At 35.3% G+C, this 15,178-nt stretch overlaps 1 protein-coding gene across 4 annotated transcripts in view; it reads left to right on the top strand.

Annotated features, from left to right (window-relative positions):
• The window catches only part of faf (ubiquitin carboxyl-terminal hydrolase-like faf), a 1,326,265-nt gene that overhangs the window by 1,045,054 nt on the left and 266,033 nt on the right, over positions 1–15,178 (top strand). For all 4 annotated transcript variants that reach the window (XM_090382082.1, XM_090382083.1, XM_090382080.1 and 1 more), the window contains one exon: positions 10,295–10,473. In XM_090382082.1, coding sequence (XP_090238208.1) covers positions 10,295–10,473 — 179 coding nt within the window. The remainder of the gene's footprint in view (positions 1–10,294; positions 10,474–15,178) is intronic.

The following is a 15,178-nucleotide window of genomic DNA, read 5'->3' as shown; positions in this document are numbered from 1 at the left end:
CTAAGTTTTATGGGTTCTGTGTCACCTTTGTATACTTTCTTATTCCACTGGTGTTTTTCCTTCTGCTTTGAAATTTGCTCATATCTATTCATTTCGTGAAAAGGGTGACCAATTCCTCCCATCCAGTTATTGCCCCATTACACTAACTTCTACTCTTTCTAAAGTAATTGAGAACTCCTTCCATTAACCGCCAACACTTAACTATCTTGAAACCTTTCATCTGATCAGTGATTACCACTGTGGAATCCGTCATTGTAAATCCACAGGCAATATACTGGCTATGTTACCCATCTATGGACCAATTCAGGGAAAAAGTTTGATGGAACTCAAGCAGTTGCTCTTGACATTTCAAAGGCTCTTGATTGTGTTTGGCATAAAGGTCTTTTAAATAAGCTCCCATAGGGACTACTAACTGGTTTTTTTTTTTTTTTTTTCTAATTCAGTATCCAGTTTTCTCCCTGACTGCCTACTGTGGATGATGGTAGATGGTTCTCTGCCTTTCTAACTTCTCCACTAATGCTGTTGTTCCCAAAAGGTTCAGTTCTTTCTCCCACTCTTTTCCTCTTGTATATTAATGACCTTACAGTGATTGGAAGTCCTACTCATAGTTTTGTTGACGATAGCATATTGCATTCCCCCTTTCAATTTGAGAAACTTTTCCCTGCACAAACAGGTTGAACTTCTCAAATGTCCAATACCAATTTCCAGTGCGGAAAAAATAATTTAGTTGATTTCTATCCTTCTAAAACTCAGTTCTATCTTACATCTTGCAAAATGATCCTTCTTCTTCTGTTGCTGTGCTTATCTTCACTGACACTCAGATTTCTAGATTTCAAGATCACATATATCTCTATTAGGGATTACCCTGACTTAATCTCCCTTGGCATAAGCATTTCACAAGTATTGCTTCCTCTGCATCTAAAAAATTGGTTTTCTCTTTTGCTCTTGGCCTTACTGTTATTCTAAACTGCTACTCATTTTGTACAAATCTTAAGGCGCCTCCGTAGCCAGGTGGGCAGGAGCAGCAGTGCGTAGCACACGCTTCTTGATTAGACCGGGGTTCGAGCCCGTGACCACCAAATACGGAGGATGTGGAAAGGTCAGGGAATGACCATCGCACATCCCCGTAGCAATATGGCCTTAGTTGCTAATGCTCCTAAAAACCAAATAAACAAAATAACAAATCTCAAATCCATTTGAACTGGCTTCTGTCATGCCCCTCTCTTTCTTCCAAACTAATCCAAACACATGCCACAACCAGTCAGCATCCTTTGACTGTCCAACTTTAAACTCCCAGAACCAACTTTTCTTTTCCCTCATTTACTCCCTCAACTTTCATATTCCGGAACAAACTCTATGTTCACCTGCATTTCCTGAAAATTACAATCTACAGCAATTTAAGTGTAATGTCAATATATCTTCTCAACTTCCAACCCATGCAAGGTACTAAGTATATAAGGTTTTGATACATTTTGTGTTTGTGAGGTTTCATAAAAAAACAAACACCCGCAACTCCGATATTCCACAATCCTCAAGAGACAAGTCCAAAATTCCATTTACAGATGCCTAGACATCTAGCCACCACAGCAGAACCATTCATCTGTACAGTATAAAAACTCTATCGACCTTTAACTTATCCATTTAATTTTATGTATTATTTCCCATGGATCTCAGCCACCTTTTTTATTACAATTTTTGCAAGAGTCCTTGTCTTTATTTCATAATAGTATACTACTTTCTCAAACTGGCACAATTTCTTCCTAATCCCTCAATTCCAACATTCCCTTTTCTTCTAGGTTTCTCCCCTGTTTGTCATGTTTAAATGGCTATCTGGGAAGAATTGCTGTTCTCCTTGCCTTTGTGAGACATAAGGATCAACATTCAATAGCACGACAACAGTACTTCTGAACCTCCGCACGGGGTCACTTGCAATATCATTCAAAATCTCACAATGTATTTTTGCTTGGCCCTCTGCCAGACTGCTGTTAACCTATTTCTCATTTCCATAGTCATTTGTTTCCTAACCGGTCTTTCAACTTGTCCCAGTTCAGCAGAGAAAGTTGGAAATCTATCAGTAATATACACTCTATTAAGACTATCTTCATGTACTGTATACATTATACATCTCTGAACGCTGGTTGTATATCCATCTTTGACACAAACCACAATTAATTTTATTTAACATAGATTAACTGTGTACAATAAGGTTACAATTGGAGTCTTCCACTGTGGAAGAATAATTGACTAATTAATTGAATAATTTCTAACAAACCAATCTTGTTTAGAGTATACACCCTATTGGATATTATAGTCTTTTCTATCATTTCTTCCCTTTCATCTAGCTCTGTGCTTTTCCAAGCATGAGATTTAGTATTGGAGCCCGTCGCTAAAATTAAATTAAATCCCATAGCTAAAATTAAAGCAAGCAAAAGAAAGAACTGACAGATGGAAATGTAAAGAGCACAAGGTGCCAAACTTGTAGGATAGAAAGAAAGAGAAGTATTTGTGTTGGATGACAGGGAAAGAAGGCAAAAAAAACCTAAGTGAAACATTAAATTATAAGAAATTAAAGGAAGAATTAGATGGAACGAAGCTACAAAGGAAAAGTAAAAATAAATTATTAATATTAATGATTACAATAAAATAGCATGAATGATGGGGGGTGGGGTGAATTTTATGAGAAAGAAATCTAAAGATGTGAGAAAGTAATACAGTAATACCCCGACTTACACGAACTCGGAGTTACGCGGTTCCTAATTTTTTCGTTTGGTGTATATCTAAAATTAGCTTACCAGTGATTTGGAAGTCAAATCATAAGGCTTGGGTGACAGCTTCCGTTTTTGAGGACTGGTTTGGTCACCACTTCATACCCGAAGTCAAACGTTATTGCAAGTCTAAACAGATTCCATTTAAAGTGATGCTTCTTATTGACAATGCACCCGGTCACCCTCCTGCCACCCTAATTAATTTCGACCCACGTGTGAAAGTTGTGTTTTTACCTCCAAACACAACCAGCTTGCTTCAACCAATGGACCAGGGAATCATCAAAACATTCAAGGCTTATTACATGAGGTGTTCGTTTGCACATCTGAATGAAGCTATGAGACAAAATAGTGAGATATCTGTTAAAGACTTTTGGAAACAATTCCATGTTTTAGATGCCGTAAGAATCATTGAAGAATCTTGGGATGAAATTCACAAAAAAACATTGAATGGTGTCTGGAAGTAACTTTGTCCTTTTTTTTTTTTCCAAAACCGAGAAGAAAACAATGCCAGAAACTGATCATGTCACTCATGTGATAGAAGAAGTTGTTAACCTTTCCAGGCAATTAGATTTGGAAGTCAGTGGTGATGATGTCAACGAGCTGTTGGATTCACATAGTCAGGAGCTGACAATGAATGAGCTCATAGAGATGTGTGAGCAAAACGTCACTGAAGTATCCGACACTTCAGACCCAGTTCCACCAGAAAAGCGCATGACAATTGCAAGCTTGACAGAAGGTCTCAGCTCAATTGAAAAGGGCTTAAAAATTTTAGAAAACATAGACTCCAACGAAGAACGTGTTATAGCTACAAAGCAAGGAATAAAAAAATTATTAGCTTGCTATGAAGAAATTCTGCATGAAAAAAAGAAGGCGCTGTGTCGTCAGATGAATTTATTAGATTTTATGAAGCCATCGACATAACTTTTTTACGTAACTCTTATTTTTTTAATACATATTTTGTATTAATATGTATAAAGAACTGCGATTTTTATTAAATATTTTTCTTCTAAACTAGTGTTTTTTTTTTTTTTAGTCCTTGGTCCCAGTTAAACAAAATTTTTATGTATTTATATGCAAGGTTGTACGCCGACTTACGCGAATTCAACTTAAGCGATTTTCGTCTGACCCACCTATCGCGTAACTTCGGGGTATTACTGTATAATAATATTGATATTGCTTTAAATAATTGATAAATAAAGCAGGTAATTCTTCGGGGGACTACACCTGGCTGTGTATCAATAAGCAGCATTTCTACTATGCATATCACTATGGAAGAAAAAGTATTAAAATAAGAGGATACTCTGATAGAAGGAAAATAAAATAAAATAAATCTTGTTTTGCTAATAAAGTGAATGTATTGGCTGTCTGGACAGACAATACATTTACTTTATTAGCAAATAGCAGGTATTAAAAATTATTACAAATTTTTTGTAATAGGGAGGGTAATCCCCAACACAATGTTTGTGACAAAATTAAGGTAAAATTAAATAAGTAGCATAATAAAATAAAATTAAAATAATAAGTCAATGTATACAGTAATAAGTGGATTCATTGGGAAATTAAAGATGAATAAAGTGAACATGAAGGAAGGGCAAGTTGGTGAAAATTAGAACAGGCTTTGTATGTGATGTGACTAATAAGGTGAATTGAAGATGAAGTATAAGTAAGAATAATGGTTAAAATGTAGAGGAAAATGGATACGTATGGAGGAACAGAAACAGAAGTAACTAAAGGCAAATGGTATGGCAAAAAAGCAAAATAAAGTGTAGTAAAGAAGGTGTAGAGTAATACATAAAAAGGAAGACGAAGATAGCATAGAGAAAAGGATAGTAATGGCATCCGCCTTGCCCTCGTATTCACTAATAGCTCAGTGGATGGAAAAGTATAGAAAGCAAAAAGATAAAGAAAAGAATAGAATTTTGGAATACTCGGGCAAGTCTAGGAGTGTAAATTCCCAACCTCTTAGAGAGGACCCTGGCTAAGAAAGCACTGTAAAGGTTGTTATGAGGGAAATATAATTTTTTTAAAAAAAAGCTGAGTACATATTGTGTCAGTAAAGGTAGAAATATTACTGTTGGAACTGTATAAGAAAAATATAGTGGTGCAAAAAAAGTTGAAGCCAAGTAAAATAAATATAAGTAGAAATAGATCAAAAGAATGGAAGGAAGCTGTAAGTGGATTAAAAGATGAGTAAAGTAAATATACCAAAGTTATAATAAACTAAAAGGTGAGAGGGACAAAGAAGTATTTAAATAAGAAAAAAACATTGAGACATGGAAAACAAAAGTATCATGGCTGCACGAATATATCCGATTGCAAAACAGAAAGAGCATTGAGCATGCTCAAACCATTCAAGTCCTTATACACCTCAATCAGATTGCTTCAAAGGTGCCTAGTCTCCAGACACTGTAATTTGCAAAATTTAAGCCTTTCTTCGTAAGATCAACCCTTTGTTCCATTCACTAATCTTGTTGCCCTTCTCTGTACTCGTTCCAATAGCTTTACATCCTTCTTAAAATGAGGCCTCCAGACCTGTATACAGTACTCAAGGTGTGGCCTGACCATTGCCTTATATAAGGGGATAATCACCTCCTTATCCCTGCTAGAAAAATTCCTGTATATCATTGACAAGACACTATGATCTACTCTTGCAGACTGTCTGCACTGCTCAGAAAACTTCATCTCTGCCTGCACAATTACTCCCAGGTCCTTTTCATTCTCTACCACTGTCAGTGTAGTACCGCAGAGTTGATACGTCACTCTGGGGTTGCTGCTTCCCATATGTAGTACTTTACATTTGTCAATGTTAAACTTCATTTGCCACCTCTCGGCCCATCTGCTCAACTTTTCTAGATCCTGTTGCAGCAGCATACTGTCATTAGTGTCCTTCCTTAAAGTTATCCAAACTACCTGCTTCCACAACTCCAGATGGAAGTTTGTTCCAACACTCAATCATTTTCTGACTGAAAGCAAGTTTCTGCACATCTATTCTACAGACATTCTTTTGAAATTTAAATTGATGTCGCTGTTGCCGACCGTGCTAGCCGGGTGGGTAAAGTGCCTGCATGACAACCCAAAGGTCACGGGTTCAAATCCCACCTCGGGCTTGGATCAGAGTAGAAAATGCAGAAACCTTGGGAGAGGTGCAATATGGCCACAGAAGCCGATGTAGGCGCCTCCGTAGCCAGGTGGGAAGGAGCAGCAGTGCGTAGCACACGCTTCTTGATTAGACCGGGGTTCGAGCCCGTCACCACCAAATACGGAAAGGTCAGGAAATGACTACCGCATATCCCGGAGCAATATGGCCTTAGTTGCTAATGCTCCTAAAAACCAAATAACAAACAAACAAACAGAAGCCGATGTGCCAACAACTAATGAAAAAACAAGTAATATAAAAAAAAAATTTTTAAAGTCAATTCCTACTTGGGTCAACAAAGAAAAATTTTATTTTAGTTACTTTTTATTAAATAATTACAATTAATATAAATATGTATATACATATGACAGAATCACAATATTAAGTGGCAAAATAGAAAGCGAATTTCCTTGCAATTTTCCATTTTCCTTTCTATATATGGTGTTGACTATTATTTTTATTCACATGTTTCATTTTCCATTTTGTTCCCTCCTTGACTCAGACTAGAACCCAGAATGAAAAAAGAATCTGAAAAAGAAATTTTTTTCCAGCGATCTACACGCATCGCCACTGACGGTATTTATTCCTAAATTTATATCCTGCTAAATATCTTATATAAGAGAAATTTTTTTCTCCCATATAAAACTAAAATTAATTAATTAAATTTAATTAATGAATTAATATTTGAAAAAACTGTATTAACATCAAGTGTCATCCACTACAAGTTTAAAAAAATTTATTTGAACTTGACTGGATGAATAAAAAGTATTTTATTAATGATTGAAAATTTGAACAAGATATATAAATATATATAGGGAGAGTGTGAACTAATAGTAGGAATTGAAAAAAAAAAAAAAAAAGATGTCGCTGTATGAGTGTTGCCACAAAAAGAGTGAGGACGCCATCAACATTTAGTTTACTTAATCCGTTTAAAGCCTTAAACACTTCAATCAGGTCTCTTCACAGTTGTTTAGCTTTCAGCTGCTAATTCTATAAATCTGCAATTTATAGAATTGGCAAAACTTTTGGTATGAGTAGCCTTGTATCATTCTGTGATGCAAGGATACACATACCATTTGAGTATCGTTCTGTGTCCTTGCTCTTCTCTGCACTTGTTCCAACATCCTTCTTAAAATGAGGCTTCTGGACCTCTATATAGTACTCAAGATGCAATTTCCTTGTACAATGCAATAATCACTTCCTTTTCCTCCCACCTGGAAAAACACCCTGTACATCATTGACAGAATACCGTGTGTTGTTATAGCAGCTTGTCTGCACTGCTCAGAGAGCTTCATATTGGATTGTATAATTACCCTTAGGTCTCTTTCATTCTGGGATTTTTGCTACCTATGTACAGTACCTTGCGATTTTTAACGTTAAGGTTAAACTCTACCAGCCTTTGTATTATGTGCAAACTTAGACATTAAACCTGATATACCCTATTGCTATAGATAGATGGATAGATGAAATTCATGAGTTTTTGGGTAGTAAATGGATGGCCAGTGCTCAAAACAGAAGGAACTGGAAAGTTGCTGGAGAGGCCTTCATCCTGCAATGGATTGAAAATGGCTGATGATGATGACCCTATCACTATACCTTCATGATTATCATTATTAAATACTGAAAATAACAATGGGCCCTGCTCTAAAGCTTGAGGAACTCCACTAATAACATTAGTCCAAGAAGAGCAGTGGCAGTTTATAACTACATTTAGTCTTCTCCAAGTCAATGATCCCTTATCCATGAGCAGCAACTTTCTTCTAATACTACACTATTTTGATTTGAACATTAACCTTTCATGTAGAATGGCTTCAAAAGCTTTTATGAAATTTAAGTATATAATGTCAGAATTATTTATTGCCTCCAGTTCCTCTATTACTGTTCTATGATAGCTAATCACATTGTTCAGTCAAGTTTTCATGCTGTGATTTCCATATAACTACATTCCTGTCAAGATAACTTCTTTAATTACCGACTTCATTATTTTCCCTAGAAGAAATATCAGTCTTACAGGTCTGTAATTACTCAGTTCTCTTTTTCTGATGATTCTCCACCCCCCCATTTGTGAATAGGAAAGATTTGCACCTCTCCTGAATCAAGGATACTCTCATAATTATGGCCAAAGTTTGCTTATCCCTCTTGCTGCTGCTACTCTTAATATAATTGGATATATTCCATTACCCTCTTTGGTGCTTTATTTACTTTTAGCCTCAACAGTTTCTCTTCGACTTTCTGTTCAGTTATCATAAAATTGTCTCACAGTTCAAACTTGTTATACTTGAGGTGTTTTTGGCCCTAAGGACTTCTCTTGTCAAGTAGATGAACTACTTATTTAGTTTGTCTAGTGTGCCAATGTGGTTCATCCCTTTCTTTCTAGTGTTAGTTAACATTAGCAAAGAATTTTTTGCTACTTTTCTGATAATCTACCTTTGCTTGCCTAACCCCATCTTTTTGATTTGGTTACTGATTAGTTTTGTACACACTCAAGGTTTCTGTGTAATTTATAATCATTCCATGCATATTTCTTCTCTGCCACTGTTCTTATCAGTTCTTCTAACATCCATTTATATCTAAACCTTGAACAGTATTTCTTAGTTGATATAAAAGTCTTGTAGCTTCTGTTATTATGAGGATTATTGTTCATACTTTTCATTGTGAACAACAATCATCTGTTGTTCACACTGAAAAGAATTTAAAACTGCCTAAGGCCACTGCAATGTCATCTTTACAAAAGCAATTGCTTTTCCTTTATCCGACAGTAGTGATATCTTTAAGTAAATTCCACATCAGTATATTACGGACAGTGACAGCTCATGATTCTAATGTATGGTGGTGCTGCTGCTTCTTTAAATTACATTAAATAATTTAATTTTATTTTATGAAATTTAAGTATATAGTGTCAGAATTATTTATTGCCTCCAGTTCCTCTATTACTGTTCTATGATAGCTAATCACATTGTTCAGTCAAGTTTTCATGCTGTGATTTCCATATAACTGCATTCCTGTCAAGATAACTTCTTTAATCACTGACTTCATTATTTTCCCTAGAAGAAATATCAGTCTTACAGGTCTGTAATTACTCAGTTGTCTTTTTGTGATGATCCCCCCATTTAATTAAATCCCCTCAAATAATTAAATTAAATAATTTAATTTTATTTTATTTTATTTACATAATTTAAGTTACATTAAATTGCCTTGGTTATAGTTAGTATATAAGACATGTAGACATAGATGGTGGTAATAATAATAATAAGCAAGTTAAAAATACTACAAAACATTAACTGGACAATTACCATTAACAGACTTGGGTAGTCTCAAAATTTTATATAAAAATAGAATCCATTCTTCGGTTTTTATTTGTTGAAAATAGGTTAATAACTTTTTCTTTCAAGTTTGGCGCACTGTTCAAATTGGCATTGCTCGCTCCACAGTTCCTTTGACTCATTTTATCACCTAAAAAATGCATGTTGGCAACCTGCCAACTAAACATTGACTCAACAATCACTGGGGCTAAATTGTGGAATTGTGTAGTGCACAGTTCCACCTACTGTTAAACTTCAAAGTTGTAAATAATTTTGAGTTTTTATTTGTTTATTATTGAAATGATTATTAAGTATAGTGGATGAGTATATTATTGCAGGACCTGTTAATAAAAATATTCATTCCATTCCATTGTATTATATCACAGAATTATATCACAAAATTTGATATAATTCTGTTGACTGTATATTTATATATATAAAGCTGGGGGGGGGGGTTGCTAATGAGCCGTCCCTGATTATGGATAACTGCCACCTAGTGGTTCCTTTATGTGGAAATTTTGAATGAATGAAATTTTACTACTGATGATGCCTTCTTTTGATGCCTCTCTAATATACTGGTATGAAGCATTTATTCAATACATCCAGAAAATCTCTGCAACTTATGTGTCACTTATTCACAAATTTGTCAGTATCTGAAAAGTTAAAATCGCCCATTATAAGACATTCTGATTTACTAGCTCACTTTGTTTGTATAGTTGTTAATCATATTCATCACACTCATTAGGCTTATAACTAATTTTTGTTTTCCCATTGCCTATGTCACATTACACTGACTAAATACATTTCAAACTTCATTTAGCTTTTACTAGATTAAATACTTGAAGTTTTAATTTTTCATAGCCCTCAATTCAGAGGATTTTCAACAGTTTAAATAAAATAGTATAAATTATACATTTAAGATATTGTCTTAAGTTTTTTTCTTGACATTTACATGTACTTAAGATCTGGACTTTAAATTAATCTCATCATCTCTTTCTTTTAATAATTTTGATTTTCTCTGATTGTTAATTTGCCAAATTTTGATGTGATGGTATAATCATTAAAATATTTTGTATTTTTTTGGTTTTCAGCTAACAACAAACATGCTGCTGTTAAGATGCCAGTTGCCATTGAAAATAGCATCCGTAGACAAAATATAAGATTTATGCACAACAGGAATCAGTTTAGCGTTGAATATTTTCACTTTATGAAAAGGTTAATTACTTGTAATGCTCCCTATGTCACCTTGCAGCCTGACCAGGAAAAACTGGTAAGTGCGTGCGTGCGTGCGTGCATGTGTGTGTGTGTGTGTGCGTGCGTGTGCGCAAAGAGGGACCTCCTTATCACAGGATAAAAGACCAACAGATGATCACTTTAAAGCAGTAACCAAATTCTCATACAAAGTGGATAATGAAGGTTTTAGTTCCTTTCCACTAATTATGCATTTTTTGAAATAGATTTTAATTTTTGTTATCTACGTATGTATTACAAATTTTTTTTTCTACATTTAATAATTAAATATTAAAATCACCAATTATTACATAATACTAACAACCTTGCTATTATATGGTTATAATTATGTTTCTAAATTCGGAGAATATATATAAAGATTATATTTTGAGATTATATTTTAATAAAGATTATATTTTGTGACACTATTTTTAAACAGTGGGAAGGCATAACAGTTGAAGGCTGCCTACATGACCACAGCTTCAGTGTGAAGGAGTGGACCAACAGTTGGACACCACTAGTTTAATCAGTACCTTAACTTAATAAATGACACTGAAAATAATGGTAAAAAAGATATTAATTTAGGAATACTGAAAGAACATCATGAAAATAGGAATAGAGATCTACTCTAGAAGGCTGCCTAAGATTCAAAAAACTGAAGAATGTTTTCTTTATCATAATTTTTCAGATACAATTCTTTATAATAAATTGAGACATTTTTCACTTCACATTTAACCTTTGTAATGCAATCATAGGATCAGTACACCCCATTCAATGTCTCCTCTTGTCTTCTGCCAAAAGGATGTCAGCATTTTGAACAGTCTTGATGTCAAAAAAAGTTCCAGGTCCTCATGATATTTCTCCACTTGTTGTCAAAACCCCTGAACTTACTGCTTTTCTCTGTTTTTTTTACACTTTCTTTTTCGACTGGTGTTTTTCCTGCTGCTTGGAAATTGCTTGTATATTCAGCCAGTTACTGCAAAGGTGACCAATCCCTCCCATCCAATTGTCATCCCATAGCACTTATTTCTACACTTTCCAAAGTAATGGAGAAATCCATTAATTGCCAACTCCTAAACTATCTTAACTTTTCATCTGATCAATGATTGCCTATATGGATTCCATCAGTGTCAATCCACTCGTGATATATTATGCAACAAACTGCCATCTCAAGGAGAACATTTATGCATGGGTACTGCACATACATCATTATCATTTGTATTATCCATGTAGTATGAATGCATCATTTAATTATATATCATATTGTGAATACCTTCACAACGAGTTGCCGAAGTATTGCACTGCTTTGAATAAGTAATGCTTTGCCAGTGAAGAAGACTAATGTTACTTATTCTCAGTGGATACCACCATTATTTTATTAAGAACATTATTCTCCCCATTGTTTTTGGCTCTGAATGCAAGGGCTAAGAAACATGCATTAAACTTCTTCTCAGAGAGTCGTGAACTATACAACAGGCCCTTCACACAGAAAATTAAATTCAGCACTCTTTCTTACACGAGCATGTACTGTTGGATCAGATGACTTCCACTATGAAATTTAAAGACACTCAAACATAATCTAAGAATAACCTTTTAATTCTATTTAATAAAATCTTTCTGAACAGAAATCTTTTCAGCTTTATGGTGAAAGGCAATCAGCTTTAATCACAGCATTGGGATCATCTAGACAAGGCTGCAGTAATAGTTAAAACACATCATGGGTTTGTTAAAGGGAGGTCTTGTCTGACCAGTTTGATTGGATACTATGATGTGTTCACAAATGAACTGAATGCCAAAAATAATTTTGATATCATATACTTGGATTTCAGGAAAGCTTTTGATACTGTTGCACATGGAAGACTGCTGTACAAATTGGATAGGTATGGCATTAAGGGTAAGTTGCTATAGTGGATAAAGGGATGGTTGAGTGAAAGATGATAGAGAGTGGTAATCAATAGACACTACTCTTCGTGGAGTTCCCCAGGGTTCGGTGTTGGCCCATTGTTGTTTTGTATATTTATCAATGATATTGATGAAGGTATATCAGGTTTAATGTCCAAGTATGCAGATGGTACAAAGGTTAGCAGGGTTGTTAACAGTAGTAAAGACAATATGCTACTCCAACTGGATCTAGATAAGTTGGGCAAATGGGCTGAGAAATGGAAACTGAAATTTAACATTGACAAATGCAAAGTACTGCATATGGGTAGCAATAACCGAAGAGAAACCTACCAACTGTGTGGTACTACACTCAGGGAAGTGGAAAGTGAAAAAGATCTGGGGTAATTGTGCAGTCAAATATGAAGTTCACTGAGCAGTGCAGACGGGCTGCCAGGGAAGGTTATGGAGTCTTGTCAATGATATATAGGAATTTTGCTGACAGGAATGTGATTATTCCATTATACAAGGCAATGGTCAGGCCATGCCTAGAGTACTGTGTACAGGTCTGGAAACCTCATTTTAGGAAGGATGTAGAGTTGCTAGAACGAGTACAAAGAAGGGCAACAAGATTGGTGAGGGGAACAAAGGGGTGCTCTTATGAAGAAAGGCTTAAGTTCTGCAAATTGCAGTACCTGGAGAGTAGGCACCTGTGAGATGATCTGATTGAGGTGTATAAGGCCTTGAATGGGTTGAGCAAGCTGAATGCTGATGGGATTCTTCCTCTTGCTCAGATTAAGAACCTGAGGGGGCCACAGATTCAAGGAAAAGCAGTTGTAGAATAGATGTGTGGAAATTTGCCTTTAGCCAGTGGGTGGAAGTTGATAGCCTAAATAAATTTTAAGGCTGAGCTAGACAGGCATTTGGAACGAATGGAGGGATGAAATGGGAGGGTTTTGTTTTTTTTGGCTGATGCTGCATAAGATTGCTTTCTTACATCACATGCCTCTACTAATGCCTTGCTTTCCAAAAACCATGAAATTAACCTAAAAATCAAAGAACTGCACCACTGTGGTCTGACAAGCTGTTTTTGCAAGAATCTGGAAATAATGGTCACTGCTTGCCTTGTATGATATTTAGAAGCAAATGGCCTCCTTTCCAGGACACAGTATGTAGGAACACTACTTTGGATCATTTAATCACTCTCGAAACATATATTCAAGATGCTTTTATAGCCAGCATCATATATCAAAAAAATATGACAGTGGATGGTGATTCAACATATTATGTAATTGCCGTTATGTTTTATTAAAAAAGTTTTTGTCTAATCACCTATGAAAAGTTTGGGCAGGAACCACTTCCAAATGTTTTTTGCCAAGAAGAGTTCTGCATAAATGTCATACTTTTCATTATCAAAATAAACTGTCATTGAATATCTTCTGTCAACTTTAAACAGTGCCATTTTTGTTGTTGCCTTGAACATATTTCATCATTTGTGAAATAGAGGATTATTAAAAGGCAGTACAACATTGATAATTTTGCATCATACCATCAACTAATGGATTTAGGTTTTTTTAACACAAAAATACTTTTTCTTCCCTTTTTTTGCAAACAGCATCTTCATCCTCACCAGGCTTAGGCAAAATATTATCCTAGTGGTAGCAGAACCCAAATAACTAGAATTTAATTTCGATAGGACCACATTTATACAACATATCTGTCATCAAAGCACATCCATACTGGTGATCATTGATCAGATAGAAGATTTCTGGATAGCTTAGGAGTTGGCGGTTAATAGATTTCTCCATTACTTTGGAAAGAGTAGAAGTAAGTGCAGTGGGACAATAATTTGATGCTAGGGATTTTTCACTCTTTTTAGTAACTGGCTGAATATGAGAAAATTTCCAAGCATAGAGCAAAAACACCAGTGGAATAAGAAAGTATAAAGAGGCAATACAGGAGGAGTAAGTTCAGATGCACAGGCTTTGAGAACAATTGAAGAAATACCATCAGGATCTGAAGCTTTCTTGGTATCAAGACTGTTCAAAATTCTTCTCATCCTTATGACAGAAGACCACAAGAGGCATTAAATGGACAGTACTGGGAATTGTAGGAATATGAATAAGTAAGAATTCGAATAAGTTTACCAAAATCACCAATACACAAGTTAGAAGAAAAGTAGAATGCTAGTAGGAGCTTTACCTTTAGCTCAGTTGGCAATAGAACCATCTGGTTTTGACAGAGGTGAGAATATGTATGGGCAAAAGTTGTGGCCAATAGCTTTGGCAAGAGACTGGAATGCCCAACTATCATTTGAACAAGAAGCAAGCTTTCTACTCTTAGTCTGGTCAAAATCTAGTTTGGACTGATTAATAACTGTTTACAATTGTTGCAAGCTTTCATGTTAGCAGAAAATTTACCTGGAGATTTGGATGCAAGCAATTGTGGGACTTAATCTTAAACAGTCTTAGCACATTTATTGGAAAACTATGGTTTAAAGGATAAGATTTTAAGGTGGAATGTAGAATAAAGGATTCCATCTCTACAAGAGTAATTTCACTGACATGATCTGAGCAAATGTTGACACCAGAAGCTTTCAAACAGTAATCTGACCAAGGAAAAGTAGAACTCTTGCAGATCATCCCATTTTGCATTCTTGTAATGCCAAACAGCATGTTAGGAATGGCCACAAGAGAAATGCTCCGTTTGAGAAGAGATCATCACCAAGCTGTGATCTGAGGTGCCTAGAGGACCTCTCACTTCGACTGTGTACTTAGAAGGGTTGTTTGTGAGAAAATGATCGTGTTAGTTGTATGGTTAGGATTGTTCGGTATTCTTGTAGGTAAATGAACAATATGTGCGAGGTC

The sequence above is a fragment of the Mastigoproctus giganteus genome, chromosome 9, assembly GCF_048544385.1.
Source record: "Mastigoproctus giganteus isolate SK-2022 chromosome 9, ASM4854438v1, whole genome shotgun sequence".
NCBI lineage: Eukaryota > Metazoa > Arthropoda > Arachnida > Uropygi > Thelyphonidae > Mastigoproctus > Mastigoproctus giganteus.
The sequence above is the reverse complement of the archived record's forward strand: the minus strand, read 5'-3'. Positions and strand labels throughout refer to the sequence as shown.